Source organism: Ochotona princeps, chromosome 3 (genome assembly GCF_030435755.1).
Source record: "Ochotona princeps isolate mOchPri1 chromosome 3, mOchPri1.hap1, whole genome shotgun sequence".
NCBI classification, from domain to species: domain Eukaryota; kingdom Metazoa; phylum Chordata; class Mammalia; order Lagomorpha; family Ochotonidae; genus Ochotona; species Ochotona princeps.
In genome coordinates, this window is record NC_080834.1 from 37,829,012 (window position 1) to 37,846,744 (window position 17,733).

Sequence of the window (17,733 nt, forward strand, 5' to 3'; positions counted from 1 at the left end):
GATTTTATCGTTTGTCTATCATCCATATGAAATTGTTCTTTTGAAAAGAAATCCATTTCTTCATAGGGTTATTTCTTTTGCTGTTGTTGAGGTTCTGAAGTTATTCGTAAGTCCTGGGTAGTAGCCCCTTATAGGTTGTGTTGCATGCAAATGTTTTCTCCCATTCTCTCGGCTGCTTCTTCACTTTGTTAATGATTTCCTTTGCTGTACAGAAGCTTTTTAGTTTGATGAAGTCCCAATTGTTTAATTTGGCTTTGACTAGATATGTTTTTAGTGACTTTTCTAAGATATCTTTCTAAATTCCTATATCTTGGAGAGAGCTTCCTCTATTTGCCTCTAACAGTTTGGGGGTTTCTCTGTGCAGATTTAGGTTGTTGATCCACTTAGAGCTGATGTTTATATAAGGTTAGAGGTGGGAGGTCTTGCTTCCTACCTATTCAGGCTGCTATCCAATTGTCCCAACAGCATTTGTTGAAGAGATCAGGCTTTTTTTTCATGGATTATTGTCAGTTTTGTTATCAAAGATTAGTTGGCTGTACATACATGGGTTCCTTTCTGGGGTCTCTATTCTGTTCCATTGATCTTCTCTCTTTCTGTACCAGTACCAGACTGTTTTAATGACTACTGCCCTGCAGTGTGTCTTGATATCTGAAATTGTGATTCCTCCAGCTTGATTTTTATTTTTCACTTATAAGAAATAAGAAACAATCCCTCTTTCCCTGTATTGTTACCAAAGTTAAGAATGAGAAGCTGCAGTGTAGCGCAATGGCCTAGCGGCTGAAGTCCTCACTTTGAACACGCCGGGATACCATATAGGTGCCAGTTCTAATCCCAGCAGCCTCGTTTCCCATCCAGCTCCCTGTTTGTGGCCTGGGAAAGCAGTCGAGAATGATCCAGAAGCTTGGAACCCTGCACCCACATGGGAGACCTGGAGGAAGTTCCTGGCTCCTGGCTTTGAATCAGCTCATCACCAGCCATTGCGTTTGCTTGGGGGGTGAATCATGGGACAGAAGATCTTCCTCTCTGTGTCTCCTCGTCTCTGTATATCTGACTTTCCAATAAAAATAAAGTATATCTGACTTTGCATAAAAAATAAAATATATCTTAAAAACATAAGGAAGAATGAGAAACTGATATTTGAGATGTCCACACCCCATATCAGATTGTCTTCCGTGAGTCCTGCCTACTCCACTTCCATTTTTTAATATTAAATTTACTTACTTGAGAGAGAAAGAGAGTAAATGAGAAAGTGGGAGAGAGAGAAAAAAATCTGATGTTCTGGTTTATTTTCCAGGTTGAAAAGTCAGAAACTCCACACAGATCTCTAGTTTGGTAACAAGAGGGATCCGATTATGGGTCTGCCTGCCACTGTCTCACCAAGCATGTTATCCAGAAACTCCATCAGAAATGGGAGAGCTGGGACTCGTACTGTGATTCATATATGGGACACCAGTGTTTTCAGCAGCAAAGTAGATGCTGTCTACTTCTTCCTCCACATCTGATCCTGAAAACACACTCTGACTAGCAAGTACTTAGGACTATGCTATCCACCTGGGATGCCCAGATGGAGTCCCATGCCCTTACTTTGGCTTGCTATTACAGGCATTTGAGGAGAGAACCAGCAGAAGAAGCCTTCTCTCTCACTCTCTCTCCTCTCTCTCTCTCTATATATATATATATTTCTCTTTCATGTTGTTTTCTTTCTGATAAGTAAATTTTGCAAAACAAAATCTTCCTGCTAGCGCATCGAGTGTTACAAGTTCATAAACCCAGAGCTTCTGTTCCTTATTCAATTGTCAGTTCTTTCCTGCCAACCCGCCTTTATTCAGATTGATAGTGATCATATCCAAGGCAATGGTTGACTTTTTGCAAAGAGCTGTATCCTGAATGTCTTAACATGCTTGCTCTCTGTAAGGATGGTAACTGGTGGCAATGACAATTTGGGGAACAGGGCCACTGTCATCGGCTGGAATTCTGCAGCTCATTAGATGGACCCATTAGAGGTGACACGCAAGGCCTACACCCCTAATTGGCAGGAAGTAACTGCAGAATTTGTGACAATAACCACTCCCCTTTCCAGGTTCATAACAAGCCAGACTTTTGGGGTGGGGGGTCTCTTTCTTCACTCAGATGAAAGGTGAAAGTAGAAACATCTCTCCCCAAACTTTCACAATTCTGCCCACTCTATCCCTGAGTATAACCAACATGTACCTGTGGTTTTTGTTATCAGAAAAGCCCATTGGGTTCTTTCCTCAGCTTAGTATAGAAATAAAATATCCAGGAACCTGTTGCAGACAGAAAAGTTTATTTGCGAAGAGACCAGAACAGCAGGGAAGGGGAAAGCACCTCCTGAGAGAAGGCCAGGAAGCAGGGTGCCTCTCAAAAGGGGAGGGAGAGAGAGAAACACCAAAGGTTTGAGGAAGGGTCTTGGGATTTTAAGCATTTCCTTACCCCTCCTTGTTGGGCGGGGAACCTACAGGTAAGGTGTTCCCCATTGGTGGTCTCTTAATCAGTTAGGAAATGGGTGGGCAATTCTGGTGCCGCCCACCAGAAGGTGTGGCCAAGACCTCAGCAGCCCTGGATGGTCTCACTTTTCATGTTTTAAATACACTTTACACGAAAAAGAAAATTTATTTAAAAAGGGAAAAGAACGAGTCCATATAAATTGCTCCATTCAAATTAGTTCTTCTGAGCGTAAGCAAAAGAAATTAGATATTTTGCAAGTTTTATATTCATTAGATGCTTTAGTGTGGCTGACACTGATCCAGCTCCTGCTAATGTGCTTGAGAAAGCAGCAGAAGCTGCTGCAGGTCTCGGGACCCTACCCACAAGGAAGACAGAAACGAAGCTCCTGTCTCCTGGTTTTTATCCTGTCCAGCCCTGGATGTTGAGATCATTTGAAGAGTAGCCTCACAGAAGATTTGTTTCTCTCTGTATCTCCCTGCCTCTCTGTAACACTGCGTTTCAAACAAATAAATTGATCTTTTTAAAGAGATGCTTTAAAATTTTACTTTAGTCCCTGATAAAAATTCCATGGTCTCTATCACCTTTAGACACACTTAAATCATGACTGTCCCTTGTTGAAATCTGACTTCCTCTGAAATAAAGAAAGATGGAGAAACATAGGGGGAAAAAATACAAAAATAAAGAAAAGTGTCTCTGCTTGATGACTTTCATCGTGCGTCTTGAAGCCAGACCAGCTAAAACCTGCTAACAGTCACTGAGGAAACCCTAGTGCCAACATCCCATGTGGGCCAACTTGACTGTGGCAGTAAAGTACCTTGTGATCAAGTGTGCATTGTGTGAGCTTTATTCCGTCACTTTTTCATGTCAAGTACCCACTAACAGTGCTGACAGAAACTAAAAATCCACCTCTAAAACCTCTAGTTATCATCCCCCCAAGAAAAGCTCAAATGAAGAGTAGAATTTATTTCCCTAACCCCTATGACCAAATAAATGCCTTCTGTGGCTTCTTATTTAAAGGTTAGCGCAAAATCCTGAAAGTCTACATAAAGTCATCATACAGGTGTCAGCAATAGTTCCTCAGAAAACAAAACAGGATTGGCACACCAAGACTTTATGTTATCAACTATGAAAGCCAAAAACGCTTTCAAAGGAGGCCAGTTTAACTCAGAATAATCTGTCCTAATTTTCACAGCTAGATTTTGTAGCTAACCAAGTTTACAAAAAGAAAAACTGACAGATTACCAAGAAAATTACACATATGTTTGTCTACTATTCACTTCTTCAAGGTGAGATCAGGGGAATTTCTTTGAATTAGAGTTCATTGATTGCAATTCTTTCTAAAAAATAATATGGATATATATATATATACACATATGTGTTATTTATGCATGTTTCTTATTTGTGAGTTTCAGTTCAGATTTTTCATTCTCTCTATTTTTTAAAAAAATTTCCTGGTGTAGAAATTGAGCTTAAAACCCTTATAATATATTGTAGCATGGACAAGCTTAGGAAAAAAAATACAACTGATGTATGATAAGGAATGGTTTAATTATGAAAGCACATAAACAGTAAACTGCTAATTATTAAGTATTTGCTACTTTACTATATCAGTATCAGTTAATATGGGCTTCCAAAGGAAATGCGAAGTTTGGCTAGTCAAGGAGTAAGTTAAGTGGAGATCTGTTAAGACAACTTCTACCTGCACCCTACGTCTGTTGGCATTCTCAGGCAGACCTTAAAAAATACTTGCCTTGTCTCTATCAAGCACCAACATCTGAAGCAAACTCTGCCATGCTGTTAGCCCTTGATATTTCGTATTACTGTTTGTAGCAAGCCCCTCAAGTTTCAACTGGTAGAGTGCTTATGTATTTCTCAGTGGAGGAACATATTCCTTCAAGGATGCAATGCACCTTTGCTTTTAGGTAGAAACAATCTTCAGGGTGTGGGGAAGAATGGGAGGAGGAAAAGAAAGAAGAAAGCAACGATGAGGGGGAGGAAGGGGATAATCAGCTCTCTGAATTTTCCTGTGTGCTTTGCGAAGTGATAGAATACACACCCACCCCAGAGCTCCGAGCCACAAAGCAACCTGGGAGAGATCCAGGAGCATGTTCATTCCAGTTTGACCCTCTCAGCCATCTGCATGACCCGTTTAAAGTAGAATGTCCATTTCTAACATTTTTTTTAAAAAGGGAGATCTTCATTGAAAAAAAATCATAATGTTGTTAGGATAAAGTTCAAATTACATTTAGATGAAGTACAGTGTGATCCTGTTGAAACCATGAAAATCACTCCACATGGTATGATCTGCTATATACTTATGATCTCAAATATTTGGAATACGTTTCCATCTGGTGTGGATTACGTAGTCCAGCACTGGGATTAAAATCTCATTTCTGTGCAAATAGCCTATTTATCTTCATATGACACCTGCTGATAAACTGAACTTATAATAGTGGGCTTGGGGTCTGCCCTATTCTTTCCTTTACCATTTTGGAACTTTCATTCATATTCTTTATGTTCATTTTTGAAAAAAAATAATTCAAAGGTCATCTGACTAATGCTTCTCATGAATCTCTTTTGCCTCTGCAGGAGGGATTTTTGAAACTGTGGAAAATGAACCTGTTAATGTTGAAGAATTAGCTTTCAAGTTTGCAGTCACCAGCATTAACAGAAACCGGACCCTGATGCCTAACATCACATTAACCTACGACATCCAGAGAATTAACCTTTTTGATAGCTTTGAAGCCTCACGGAGAGGTAAATATTTTTCCCACTTTAAGAAGCTTTTATAGACGATATGTCTGTCTCTACAAGTAACCTTCTTTGCACCATACGCCCTTTCTCAAAATGGACATCTTTGTGCAAGTGGGTCACAAAACACTCTTGGTCCTCAATGTCGCTGCTCAAAGCAGTCTGAACTAACGTAATGGGTGCTGCCTAGCCCTGTTTTCTAGCGCTTGCAGATTAGCTTATGCTTCAGTGCCCTATGCTCTATGATTAACTGGTTCAGCTGCGAATGGAAAATGTCAAGCTTGATCTGCTTTTCCTTGCTGAACCTGAGATACTACCATGAAATTGTACAATGCAGTCAAATAAAACTTTGTGGAAGGTCACATCTGTCGAGCTTGCAGAAATGGCCAGGACACATAAAACTCACACCCTGAGTGTTAGCAGGTTGTAAACCACTGTGTTTACCTAATATCATCTCAATTTTTTTCTCTACTCCTTTTGGCAAAATAACTGAAATATGATGATCAAACTCCTGAGAACAATGTCTATGTTTGATTCTTTGTCTTCTGAACCAAAGACAAAGGCCCATAAAAAGAAATCTAGTTCATGAATTTCCTTCAAGTTCTCCTTATTTGGTAGAATTGTGCAGCTTGTCGAGACACCTCTTGACCACTTGTATCTCCTTCAGTCAAGATAATATATGAAATACTCCAAATTTTGGCTGTTAGTAAGGCACTAGAAGGTGGTCCGATGAAGATGTTTGTGTGCAAATAAAGGATGTTCATTTCCCCAGAACAAGAGAAGTGTGTTATCTCATGAAGAAATGCCTTCTCCATCATGAACACATGAAGAAGTGGAATACAATGCATGCCACGTTTGTGCTGATTTCCACATCATATTAACCTAGATAAATAATAGGATTTACTCACCTACTATACTCATATGCAAAAATTCTGTTATTTACAAGCAAAATATAACACATCTTAGGGGTGCAGAAAAGAATCTAAGAGTATCCTGCTAGTTGTGTATGACATCACTTTAGTGTAAAAGTACTTCCTTTAATAGAGTTGGATATATCATACACACTATTGCTGTGTGTGACAAAACATTGTAATTCTTTACACGCACTTTAAAGTTTGCTGGGCATCTCTACAAGCATTGTCTCTCAATGCAGCATTTTTCTCTTGCCTTCTCTGTCTCTCTCACATACACACATTGCTGAAGAACAAATACTGTAGAAAGTCAATTATATATAGTGTTGATATGTCAAATCCCACATGAAAATCAAGAGATTCTTTGTGATCTGTAGTACTTGCCATTCTTGTAAATTAAACACCCCCAAAGCTTCTTAAAACTAGTTATTTGCTGGCAAACAAAAATCAAGCAAATTAATTTTCTGTCAAATAATAGTAGCATCCCAGAGCTAAATATTAACAGGAATCTCAATTTATTGCTCATGCTAGATAGAACAACAGTTCACATACCCTCATTTCATTTAATGAGTGAAAAACGCATCTAGAAAATAAGCTTTTAAAGAAAATAGCAATTTATACATACAGCAGTAAATGTAGAAGCACAATACATCTTCATAGCTTGTGCAATAATTCGGTCGCAAAGAGCACAGGAACAAAGTTTTTCACATCAGTGGCTGTCAACATTTGTTGCTCTCTACATGCTACAATATAACTTCTAAAATTTTATTAAAGTCTTTCTAAATCAAGGCACATAATTTGTAAATCCCTATCATTTTTGTATTTATGTTTGTTTGCAGGATTGCATTGCTATAAATTCAACACAGTCTCATGTATAAATTATATACTATTTAATAGAATCACTCAATTGCTTTCTTGACAGTTCTATATTCCTTTAAAATGGAATTAAAGTGTAAGTCTGAAAATATACCTAAATTTATATTTTATGCCTATAAGCTTTTAATTAGTAAGCACTAGCTTGCATGACCGTGGGAGATAAAGTATCCCAAACTTTTGGGAGATAATTTGGCTAACACACATAACTTTAAAATATCCATGTCCCAGGCAGGTCCTGCAGTACAGCAGGCAAAGCTACTGTCTTCAGCACCACCCGTTCCAGTCTAGGTAGCTCCACTTCTGATCCAGCTTCCTGCTAATGCAGCTGAGGAAAGCAGTGAAGAATACCCGAACTTGTTGGGCTCCTGCACTCACATTAGAGACCTGAGTGAAGATTCTGACTCCTGTCTTCATCCTAGCCAAGCACTGATAGTCGCAACCATCTGGGAAAGGAACCAGTGCATGGAAAATCTCTCTCTCTCTCTCTCTCTCTCTCTGTCTCTACCTCCCCCTTGTTGTAATTCAGCCTTACAAATGAATAATTGAATAAATGAATGAATCTTTTCATTAGAGTTGGTAATTCAACTCCTGAATAATTAATCTATGAAAATAATCTGGTTAGAAATAACAGCACATATATGAAGACAATGTATGTTTTTGGAAAATGTGTAATATGAAAAGCTGTGCAGGGATCCATGAAGTTTCACAACAGAAGAATCTCACTTTTCCATTCCATCTTTAAAATACTTATTTTATTTTTATTGGAAAGGCAGATATACAGAGAGAAGGAAAGACAAATAGAAAGATTTTCTGTCCACTGGGTCACTCCCAAGCGGCAGCAACAGTCAGAGTGGTGGCATCCCAGAACTAGGAGCCAGGAGTTTCCTCTGGGTCTCCCATGTGGGTACAGGGCGCCATAGGTTGGGGCCGTCCTCTACACTTTCCTAGGCTACAAGGAGGGAGATGGATAGGAAGTGGAGCAGCTTGACCAGGAACCAACATCTATATAGGGTGCTGGAGTGTGCAAGGATAGGATTTATCTACTGAGCTATTGTGCTGGGCCCCTCATTTCATTTTTAATCATATCTTTTCCATGAACTTTTTGCAGTACCCTTAGACTATATTATACATGATAACATAAAACTAGGAAAAAATTACATTTATAACACTATGCAATTAATTAAATGACTGATTGCACACCCATGAAGACACTAAAAATACACTCCTGAGGAATTTGTAATAACATGGAAAAATGGCACACTATATGGCTAAATGAAAAAAGGTATAAAGCAGTATTTTTATAATGATTCCATCATCTTAAAATAATATCAAGTAATATTTTAGAATTCATTATGGAATTGTTCTTTATGTATTCCAAGTTTTTTAGATAGGATGTATACATTTTAATGAAAAAAATCTTGTGTGGTTATTTTTTTAATTCATGCTGATTCTTGTTGGGCAACCTGATGCTGTTGCTGAGGCAGAAAGAGACCCAACCTTGAGCTGGTGCTTCAGAGATGTGTCTCAACTCTTTCTTTGTAACCATGACTTCTCCTTACTCACTGTATAATAAACGGGATGGACCAAATGTCCTTTAACAGAGCTTTAAATTATGCTTCTCTAGTATTTTGTAACGAATTAGGTATCACCTTACACTTAGCAGAATTTCCTTGATCTAGAATGTGACTTCTTTCTTCATGTTCAAGACAGGAGCTAAAGAGCTTTGTTACATGGATAGCCTTCCTTATGATTTGTGTGAACACAGATATTCTACTTGACAGCCTACCATGCAAGAACAAAACTCACTCAAAAGACATTCATTTGAGAAACGGCTTATTGGATAGCTCAGAGTGCCCCCTCCCAATAATGCTATATCAAACCAGGGGTTTATTCTTCGTCTGATTAAAGGTAATGAAGTGAGACTAGCAACTCATTTTAATTCGCCGGAAGTTGGCCCCGTGGTGTCTTGTTAATCAGGTCACATTTACATCTCTCTGTAGCTTAGTATCTCAAGACAATTACCAGATGAATGGGATCAATTTGCTCAACATACTGATGGGGAATATGGATTTTTTTCAATAGTCAAATTAAAAAAGGAATTAATGAAAGGAAAAATCAAATTCATAGCATTCTCTCTTTCTCTCCCACTCTCCCTGCCCTGCCCTCCCCCTCCACCCCTGCTTGCCCCTGGACATCATCAGCGTGTGACCAACTGGCTCTCGGTGTGGCTGCCCTGTTTGGCCCATCCCATAGTTCCTCCGTCAGTGCCGTACAATCCATTTGCAATGCTCTGGAAGTTCCACACATACAGACCCGCTGGAAACATCCCTCGGTGGACAATAAAGACTTGTTTTACATCAACCTCTATCCAGATTATGCAGCTATCAGCAGGGCAATCCTGGATTTGGTTCTTTATTACAACTGGAAAACAGTGACCGTGGTATATGAAGACAGCACAGGTATGAATGAGACTTGCACATTACACCTAGCCATTTCCGGTCTCAGGAAAGACCACCAAGTGTTCTAACCAGCACTAAGTTTGTCAGGGGCGTACATGAAAACGCTTTCTTATAAGAAGTTAATTGAATATTCTAAAATAATTTAGGATTTCCACATGCTACTACTCAATTTTATCTTGGCTTATTAGTACTTTCTGTTAACTGTTTCAGCATCAGATTTATAGTTTTTAAGGAAATACCGTCTTGTAGTAATGCAGCCACAGTATTAAAGATGTAATCTCGTTGACTCCAGTTCTGTTAAGACTGTAACTTCATTTGAAAATTACCACAGAATAATTTTCTATCTTGATCAGAAGCTTTGCAAATGCCGAAGGAATTTCCAAATTGGATTAGCAAAGAAGGATTTAATTACAGGTTATACCAGGCAGTGGAGCAATTTCATAAGAAAGGAACAGTGATGAACCCTTAAGAAGGCTTGTATTGTTCCACCTGCTTGTATCAGGATGCAAGAGGGAAATAAGGCTGCTGCAGGCCTGGGCCCTGCTGGGAACTTTCCCTGATGTTCTCCATGTGTAGTTTCTCTCCCTCTGTCTTCTTCTGACATTTCAGAATTTTTCAGAGTCCAAGCTCCTTTTTATTTAGCTTGACATCAAGTAGTGACTACATAGTAAAGCCGGAATTCTTCTAATTCAAAATTCCTTTCAATAGAGCCATTTGTGTCATCATTAGTTCAGACACTACCTGTCCCCAGTGCCTGAAGTCTCACATTAGCAATGATGGGGATGCCCTCATATCTTGCATGTGCCTCTTGCCCTGTCCCATTCTTTCCAATTCCTCATTTCTGAATCAGCCCCTTTCCTTTTAAGATCCTCTATACAACCTCAGGACTTTGAATGTTCTCATTCCCCGTGATTAGACTCAAATATTACCTCTTCTTTTTAAGCTTCTCTGAGATCAGGAGCAGGTCCAATACAACATTGTGTCATATTTGTGTGTCTATTTTAAGAATGCAAATACACATACACATATTTCCAAAACTGCACAGAAAACAACCTGAAAGGTAAGTGGAGCTGGATATCCCCTCAAAATTTGTTTCAACACATCAGGGTTTTTAAAATAAATTTATGCAAAATGTATGTTATGGAAAAACTATGAACGAATTTCAAAGTTTTTACACCAAACTGAGCTTTTAAAATTTAAATTTCCACAAACTCTGAAATATACTTGCTGCCATAAGGCAAAATTCCTCTCACAGATATGGTATCTAGAAAACAGCTTGATAATTTCACATGGAAGGGATAATGCTGCCAGCCATTTGACTATTTTTCTCCAATAACTGAAATTAGCTAGTTTTGTTTATCTACAATCATGCATTTCTTAATAAGACTAATGAAATGATCAGTGAAAGTGAGTAACGTGAAGCATTTCCTGAAGTTTCATTACTATTTCTCTTTTCATCACTCCTTTTCATGGTGCACAAAGCACTGATATTCCACAGAGAGTAAGTAATGTGTCTCCTTGAGTTTGCTTCACTGTCATAAAGAAGTGGCTATTACCACTGGAAAAAAAAATACTCAATGTATTTTCTTATACCTCATCTCAATTTTGGAATGAAGTGAAAGTAGTAGTATTTTGACTGTGGTTGGAAGTTGAGGCTTGGTATTTCCAAATCCTCTCCTCTTCCTTAAACTCAAGAAATTTCTACAAGAAATTTCTCTGAGCCAAACAAGGCCTTCACACCTACTGGAATTGCCTCCCAGGGACGTAGGCCAACTGCTGGCAACAGGAGCACTTAGAACAGAAATCTTTATCATGAGAAAAAAGTTCAGGTGAGATAAAGTTCCTAGGAAGCTAGATAAATATAATGATGGAGTACAGCTTGACACAGCAGTGGACAACTCAGTCTGGGTCTAAACTGGGATTTTCTGTGTATGGTAAACCTTCTTCCTCCCAACCTCCCCGCTGGAGTGTTATTTGGTTTTTTGTGATGTGAGACTTCCCCCTGAAATGTTCTTTTACTGGGGAGAAAGATTTCTATGTGCCCAACCCCAGGCATTCATAAGCGTGTCAGGTGAGATGTCTAACCCTCCCATATGAGACTGCTTCTGTGTTTCCAAGACCTCTAAATTCCTTTCCTCATTAACTGCTCTATTTGTTTTTTCCTTTCTCATGCACAGGCTACTCTGTCTTACTGCTTACACTGGGTGACTAGAGATGCATATATAACTTATAAATATTATATTCAAAACAGTCCTGCTGGGAAGGATAAGACCCTGGCAGTCATAGTTTTAGAACTTCACCTGCTTGCTGTGAGGGAACAAAACATATTATGAACTGAACTCTAGAAGCAGATTTATTTAAAGAGCCTTAAGGAAGAATATTACATAGAACATAAAGGAATGGCAAAGCTTCCATAGTATATATCTTTGATAAATACAGAATGTCATAGCTAATAAAATGTTTCATGATGTTATTCTTACTATAGTATTATCTGTCTTTTTTTTCAAATGGGAAAAAATACTTGCAAATTACACATGTGTCAAGAGGTCAATAATTGGACTGGATGAAGAATCCAAGGAACCCAATACCAAATAAGTAATTCAGCTTAAAATGAGCAAAATATTGAACATTTCTCAAAAGAAGATATACAAATGACTAGCAGGTACATGAAAAAAAAAATGTTCAGGGCAGGCATTGTAGCGTAGCCAGTTAAACTACTGCTTAAAGTGCTGGTATCCTATATGTGCATCAGTTTGAGTCCTGGCTGTTGCACTTCCAGTCCACTCCCTGCTAATGAGTCTGGGAAAGCAGCAGAAGCTAGTTCAAGTGTTTGGGCTCTTGCACCCACCTGGAATGTCTGGAAGAAGCTTCTGGGCTCCTGGATTTGGCCCAGCCCCTGTTGTGGCAGCCATCTGGGAAGTGAAACAGCAGATGGAAAATTTATCTTTGTCCGTACCTCTCTATAACTCTGCCTTCAAGTAAATAAACAAACCTTTTTTTCCTTTTTCAAGAATGTATTTATTTGAAAGGCAGAGTAAAGTGAGAGGTTTTCCCTCTGCTGCGTTTACCCTCTTTTGTTTAGCTCTATTCATTATCATTATCATTTTTTAAAGATTTATTTGTTTTTTTATTGCAAAGTCAGATAGGAGAGGAGGACAGACAGAGAGGAATGTCGAATCCAGCTCCCGCTGAGTTCAGGACTCAGAAGGGTGCATGGATGAGGCACAAAGAGGAACGAAACTGACCACTACAATTCCAGGATCATAATGGACAATGCGAGAAAGTTGTCCCCTTTATTTATACAGAAGCAGCCACAAGCTCTGGCACAGACTTTTTACGTCATGGTCAAGTGGGTGTTTCTAAGGATAATTCTGCCATTTGTTTCACCCTAAAGCAGGATGTTATCCAAACTTACCCTGTGGTCAGGCAGTTCTCAATAGATGGTGCATATTAATCAGTAACACATTCCTACTACAATCCTCATCCTACAACTTAATCTTGAATCACTTAAGGGAGGAAATGCATCATAGAAGGAGGAAACTAAAGATCAAGGATGATCAATGGGGGCAGCAGAGACAGAGACAGCACAAATTGTAAAAGGCACTTTTGCTAAGATGTTAGCAGCATCAACTTCCAAGCTCACATTGATAGTAAAGACCAACTCGCAATGTCAGACAATGGCTAAATAGAATACAGAAATCCCAGCAGGGTTGTCCGGCTGTCCATGCAAAGGGAGGTGGAAATGCCTTCACGTGGGTGTAGAGACATCCGCTGGGCCCTGCCCTGCAGGGGGACATTGCTTGCAGCCCTGCTGCAATAGAATAATACTCTTCACACCTTCATGCCTTCCACACCCACCGCACGGGCCCCAGCAGAGGAAGATCTGCCATCAAATAACTCACTCCCCAACTGGATGCAATGGCTGGAGCTGAGCCAATCCAAAGCCAAGAGCTTTTTTCTGCGTCTCCCACATGGGTGTAGGAACCCAAAGCTTGGGTTGCCCTCAACTGCTTTCCCAGGCCACAAGGAGCTGGATGGGAAGTGCGGCTGCTGGGATTAGAACCAGCAGCCAAATGGGATCCCGGCACATGCAAGGCGAGGGTTTTAGCCACTAGGTCAATGCGCCTGGTCAAATCAAATGGATCAGCAGAACAGACAGTTCTTTGTCTGGTTTCACCACCTGAGCTCCCAGTGAAAGTCCCTTCCCACTTGGTTTCTGGTGGAGTTCCGGATGCTGGTGGAGTTCAGATCGCTGTGCTGGAGTTATCAGTCTCTGCAACACCACACCGTTGTGTCCGCTGCTTTCCTGTGTCAGTCAGTCTCCAGGTACCCCTCTGCTATTGTTCTGTCCCTTCCTGTTTCCTGAAATTTGCCTCTCTGTCTCATCCTGATTAAATGTTTTTCCATCCGCATAAACGTGTCCTTACCCTATTCCACCATCTTGATTCTCTTATGTGTACATTTAAAGATCTGTTTCTTATGTTTGCTTGAAAAGAGCTTGATTATCATGTGCCGTGGTGAAGATCGTTTTTGGTCAGCCCTGTTGGGAGTTCTATGCCACTCCTGGATGTTTCCCAATTCCTTCTCTAGATTAGGGAAATTTTCCCTTATTATTTTATTGAGTATACAGTATTATCTCTACCAACTTTTTCTATCAACTTCACGAAAGCCTTCTCATCAAACAAGAAGAAATCAGTGAATGATGTTGAGATGATGGGTTTTAGTTTTAGAATGATTTCAACCGAAAATGTGGGCTGTGCCAGAAAAGCCTGGTGGGTTCTTTCTTCGGCTTAGTATAGAAATAAAATATCCAGTAACCTGTTGCAGACAGAAAAGTTCATTTGCACAGGGACCAGGTGAGCAGGGAAGGGAGAGGAAAGGGGAAAACCACCTCCCGAGAGAAGACCAGGAAGCAGAGCACCTGTCGAAAGAGGAGAGAGAGACACCAAAGGTTTGAGGAAAGATCTTGGGATTTTAAGCATTTCCTGATCCTTCTTTGTTGGGCTGGAACCTGCAGGTAGGATGTTCCCCATTGGAGGTCTCTTGATCAGTTAGGAAATGGGTGGGCAATGCTGGTGCCGCCCACTTGAAGGTGTGGCCAAGACCTCAGCAGGCCTGGATGGTCTCATGGGCTTCACAGACTGCAGATTGCTTTTAGGCAAAACATAGCTAAATGAGTGATACAAAAGCCGTTGTCCTAACTGTCCTAAGATGTCAGGTTTTCCTGTATAAGCAATGGCCATTTGGCACAGGGAAAAAATCAAGTCATCATTTCTAAAAATCCTCTAGTAACAACTTCAAATGACCTTTTTATCCCTGCAAAATTCACCTGAGCTTAGTAGCTGGCTAAATACTTGCTAAAAATGAAAACTCAAGGCAAATTTCTACAATGTCCATTAGATTAGAGATGATTCATGTTAAAATGAATTTGCATATAGCATTAAAACTCTAAATGAATAATCGATTTAAGCATTAAATTGGAACTCGAGAGTAAACAGGCCAACTGAGATCAATAAAAACAGACATCTTGTGACTTTGAGTGAGTTTTATACTTCTGGGGTCAATGTTCTTATTATAATAATTATCAAGCCATAAAAGGGGGGCGGGAAATAGTAAGACTGAAGGAAAAGAAACGATTTAGGTGCGCTCTGTGTTTGCTCCCACACCAGAATTACGTATCTATTAAAGAGCACTTTATTGGGATTTATTTAGGGGTTTGTTAAATTGCCTGGAGCCAGCACAGATGTCGTGGGACCAAATGGCCCATCACTGCCATTGAAGCCAATGGGAGCAGTGTGCATGTCTCTAAGGACAAAATCCAATTCACTGAATACTAGCAGGCAAAACCTTGTCCTCTTGAAGTTAAAATGTAAAAAGACTCTGGAGAACTCTTAGAGTTCCGTCTCGCCTCATCTCTTCTCTCTGTCCTTCCTGAACGTTCTCTACATCAGTCATCTACTTGTCTTTAATTCCCATAGTCAGAGGTGACCCAAGGCAAAGAGAAATCACTGCCCATTGTACATTCCCTCTGCTTCGTTAGACCCCTGGTGGAAGCCTGGCTTCTGTTTCTTCACACCCATCAGAAAGCGCTGGGAAACTGAGCACCAAATGCAGTGTAGAGTAAGTCTAATCTCACTGAAATGTGGCTAGGGTCAAAAAAGTATCAAAAAACTTTTTCTACAAAGAGTCATTTGGTATAACTCAGATTTTGTAGCCATGGGAGACTACTGAAACTCTGTCAGGAGAACAAGAAAGCAGCCATAGACATTATTAAATGAATGGTTGTGCTGTACTCTGTTGAACTTTAATCAACAAAGGTATGTATTGAGCCAGATTGACCTGTGGGCCAGAATTCACTCATGTTGTTAAGCTTTATTAAACTTTTAGGAGGAAAGACAAAAAGGCAAAAAAAAAAAAAAAAAGGCAAGCAAGAATGCAGACAAGAGAAAAGGAATGAAAAAAAGGAAGGAAGGAAGGGAGGAAGGATGGAAGGAAGGAAGGAAGGAAGGAAGGAAAGAAGGAAGAGAGGAAGGATGGAAGGATGGAAGGAAGGAAGGAAGGAAGGAAGGGAGGAAGGAAGGGAGGAAGGAAGGGAGGAAGGAAGGAAGGAAGGAAGGAAGGGAGGAAGGGAGGAAGGGAGGAAGGAAGGAAGGAAGGGAGGAAGGGAGGAAGGAAGGAACCTTACTTAGTCCATAGCTGAGATTTATAATTTTTAAAATCTAGTGCTTATCCACAAAATGAGAAATGAGTTTAGTTCACATTCAACACCCCTCCATCATTTTGCTGTCTAGGTTCTGGTTCTCATGCTCTGCTTCCTGCCTCCTCACCTGTCCTTCCTTGCTTTCCCATCAACACTGTTAGCCCTTGATCCTACACTGCACGGGCTTTATCGTGTGTCATGCTAGTTCATGACATAAGCAGACTTTCAGAGAGAGACTGTCGCACAGAAAAGGATGGCAACTTTTCTCTTCATAAGTGTCATAGTTGGCACTTCAATAACAGAAGACAAGTTAGTAGAAGAAATGGATATCAGATTTATTTTATCAGAGCCTTACTTGACATAGGAGATGAAATGGAAGACCCATAAACTTGGGGTCAACTGCTTGTTTTTGTGCTTAGTTCAATGAAAATGGGCAGCTATATGAAAACTTAATGGGATGACAGAGTATGACTGATGATGACAGACTGAAGGAGGATACCTAGCGAAGTCTGCCCAGATCCTGAGCTTCTTTGACTATGATTCCTTTCTCTTGTGTGTGAGACGACTTCTGGAATAAGAGTCTTCAAGACTAATGGGACAGCAGATCTAGAATTTACACCCTGCCTTGGGCAATAGGAATTCTGGTTTTTGTGACTTCTCTGTCAGGAGGAAGAAGAGCAGAATACAGGATGATGGAAGATAGTAGGTAAAGAAAAAGGTTAGAAATTGCCTCTGAAATCTCTTTCACTTCAAACTGCTTAGCATGCCAAGTCCTCATACTTTGAGGTCTTTTGAGTCCAGATGATGCGGACGTGTAATAAAAACTTAAAATGTTGACCTTTACACTGAAGTGATCACAGCACATCTAAAGGTTGACCTCCTAAAAGGCATTGAAAGCATGAACACCACATGTCAGAGAGGGTGAGATTTCAAAGTGGTTAGGCGACAACCTACACAATCAGCATAAGGAGTCCAGACCAGATAAGGGAGTGCTAATCCAAATTCCACTGGCAAATGTGGGGAGATGCAGCTTTTCTGTTTTGTTTGTATTTTTGTGAATGACTGAGACAATTAACTTCAGATTTTACCTCTCTTCCCTGTTTAGCTTATCCTTAACTTAATTGGACCTATATTCATGTTCAGTTGGTTCAGCCGGTAACTTTTTACATACTATAGAACCCAAGAAATACAAATACATCCTGTGTGATTACTCCAGAATTCTAAATGATTTACTTTCTCAATGTGCTTTTTGAAACATTCATTCCTGAATACCTAGAAAAAGAAGATTGCCTCCTTTAGAAACCTTTAAAAACTAACATGAGCAAAAACATCCAGGGAAACCATCAGAGGGAACATTACAGTGTGTACCCTTCCAGGCCAACAGACATTGACTGTCAGGCACAATTATCAGCCTGAGAGCTAAGGCACACACAAAAGAGTCCATGCCCTCCTGGAGACCACAGTCCATTTAACAATGCGGACATGCAAGTATGTTCTTAGTGATACACATGGTAGTGAAAGTCACACATAAAAAGGGATAAATGACATTTGGGAGACTGGGGATAAGGAT

At 40.0% G+C, this 17,733-nt stretch overlaps 1 protein-coding gene across 1 annotated transcript in view; it reads left to right on the forward strand.

The window, feature by feature from the left end:
- Positions 1–4,744: 4,744 nt before the first annotated feature.
- Positions 4,745–17,733, forward strand: part of GRIK1 (glutamate ionotropic receptor kainate type subunit 1) — a 134,939-nt gene continuing 121,950 nt past the window's right edge. The window contains exons 1-4 of the mRNA XM_058661321.1: positions 4,745–4,763; positions 5,056–5,223; positions 9,377–9,463; positions 10,470–10,523. Coding sequence (XP_058517304.1) covers positions 4,745–4,763; positions 5,056–5,223; positions 9,377–9,463; positions 10,470–10,523 — 328 coding nt within the window. The remainder of the gene's footprint in view (positions 4,764–5,055; positions 5,224–9,376; positions 9,464–10,469; positions 10,524–17,733) is intronic.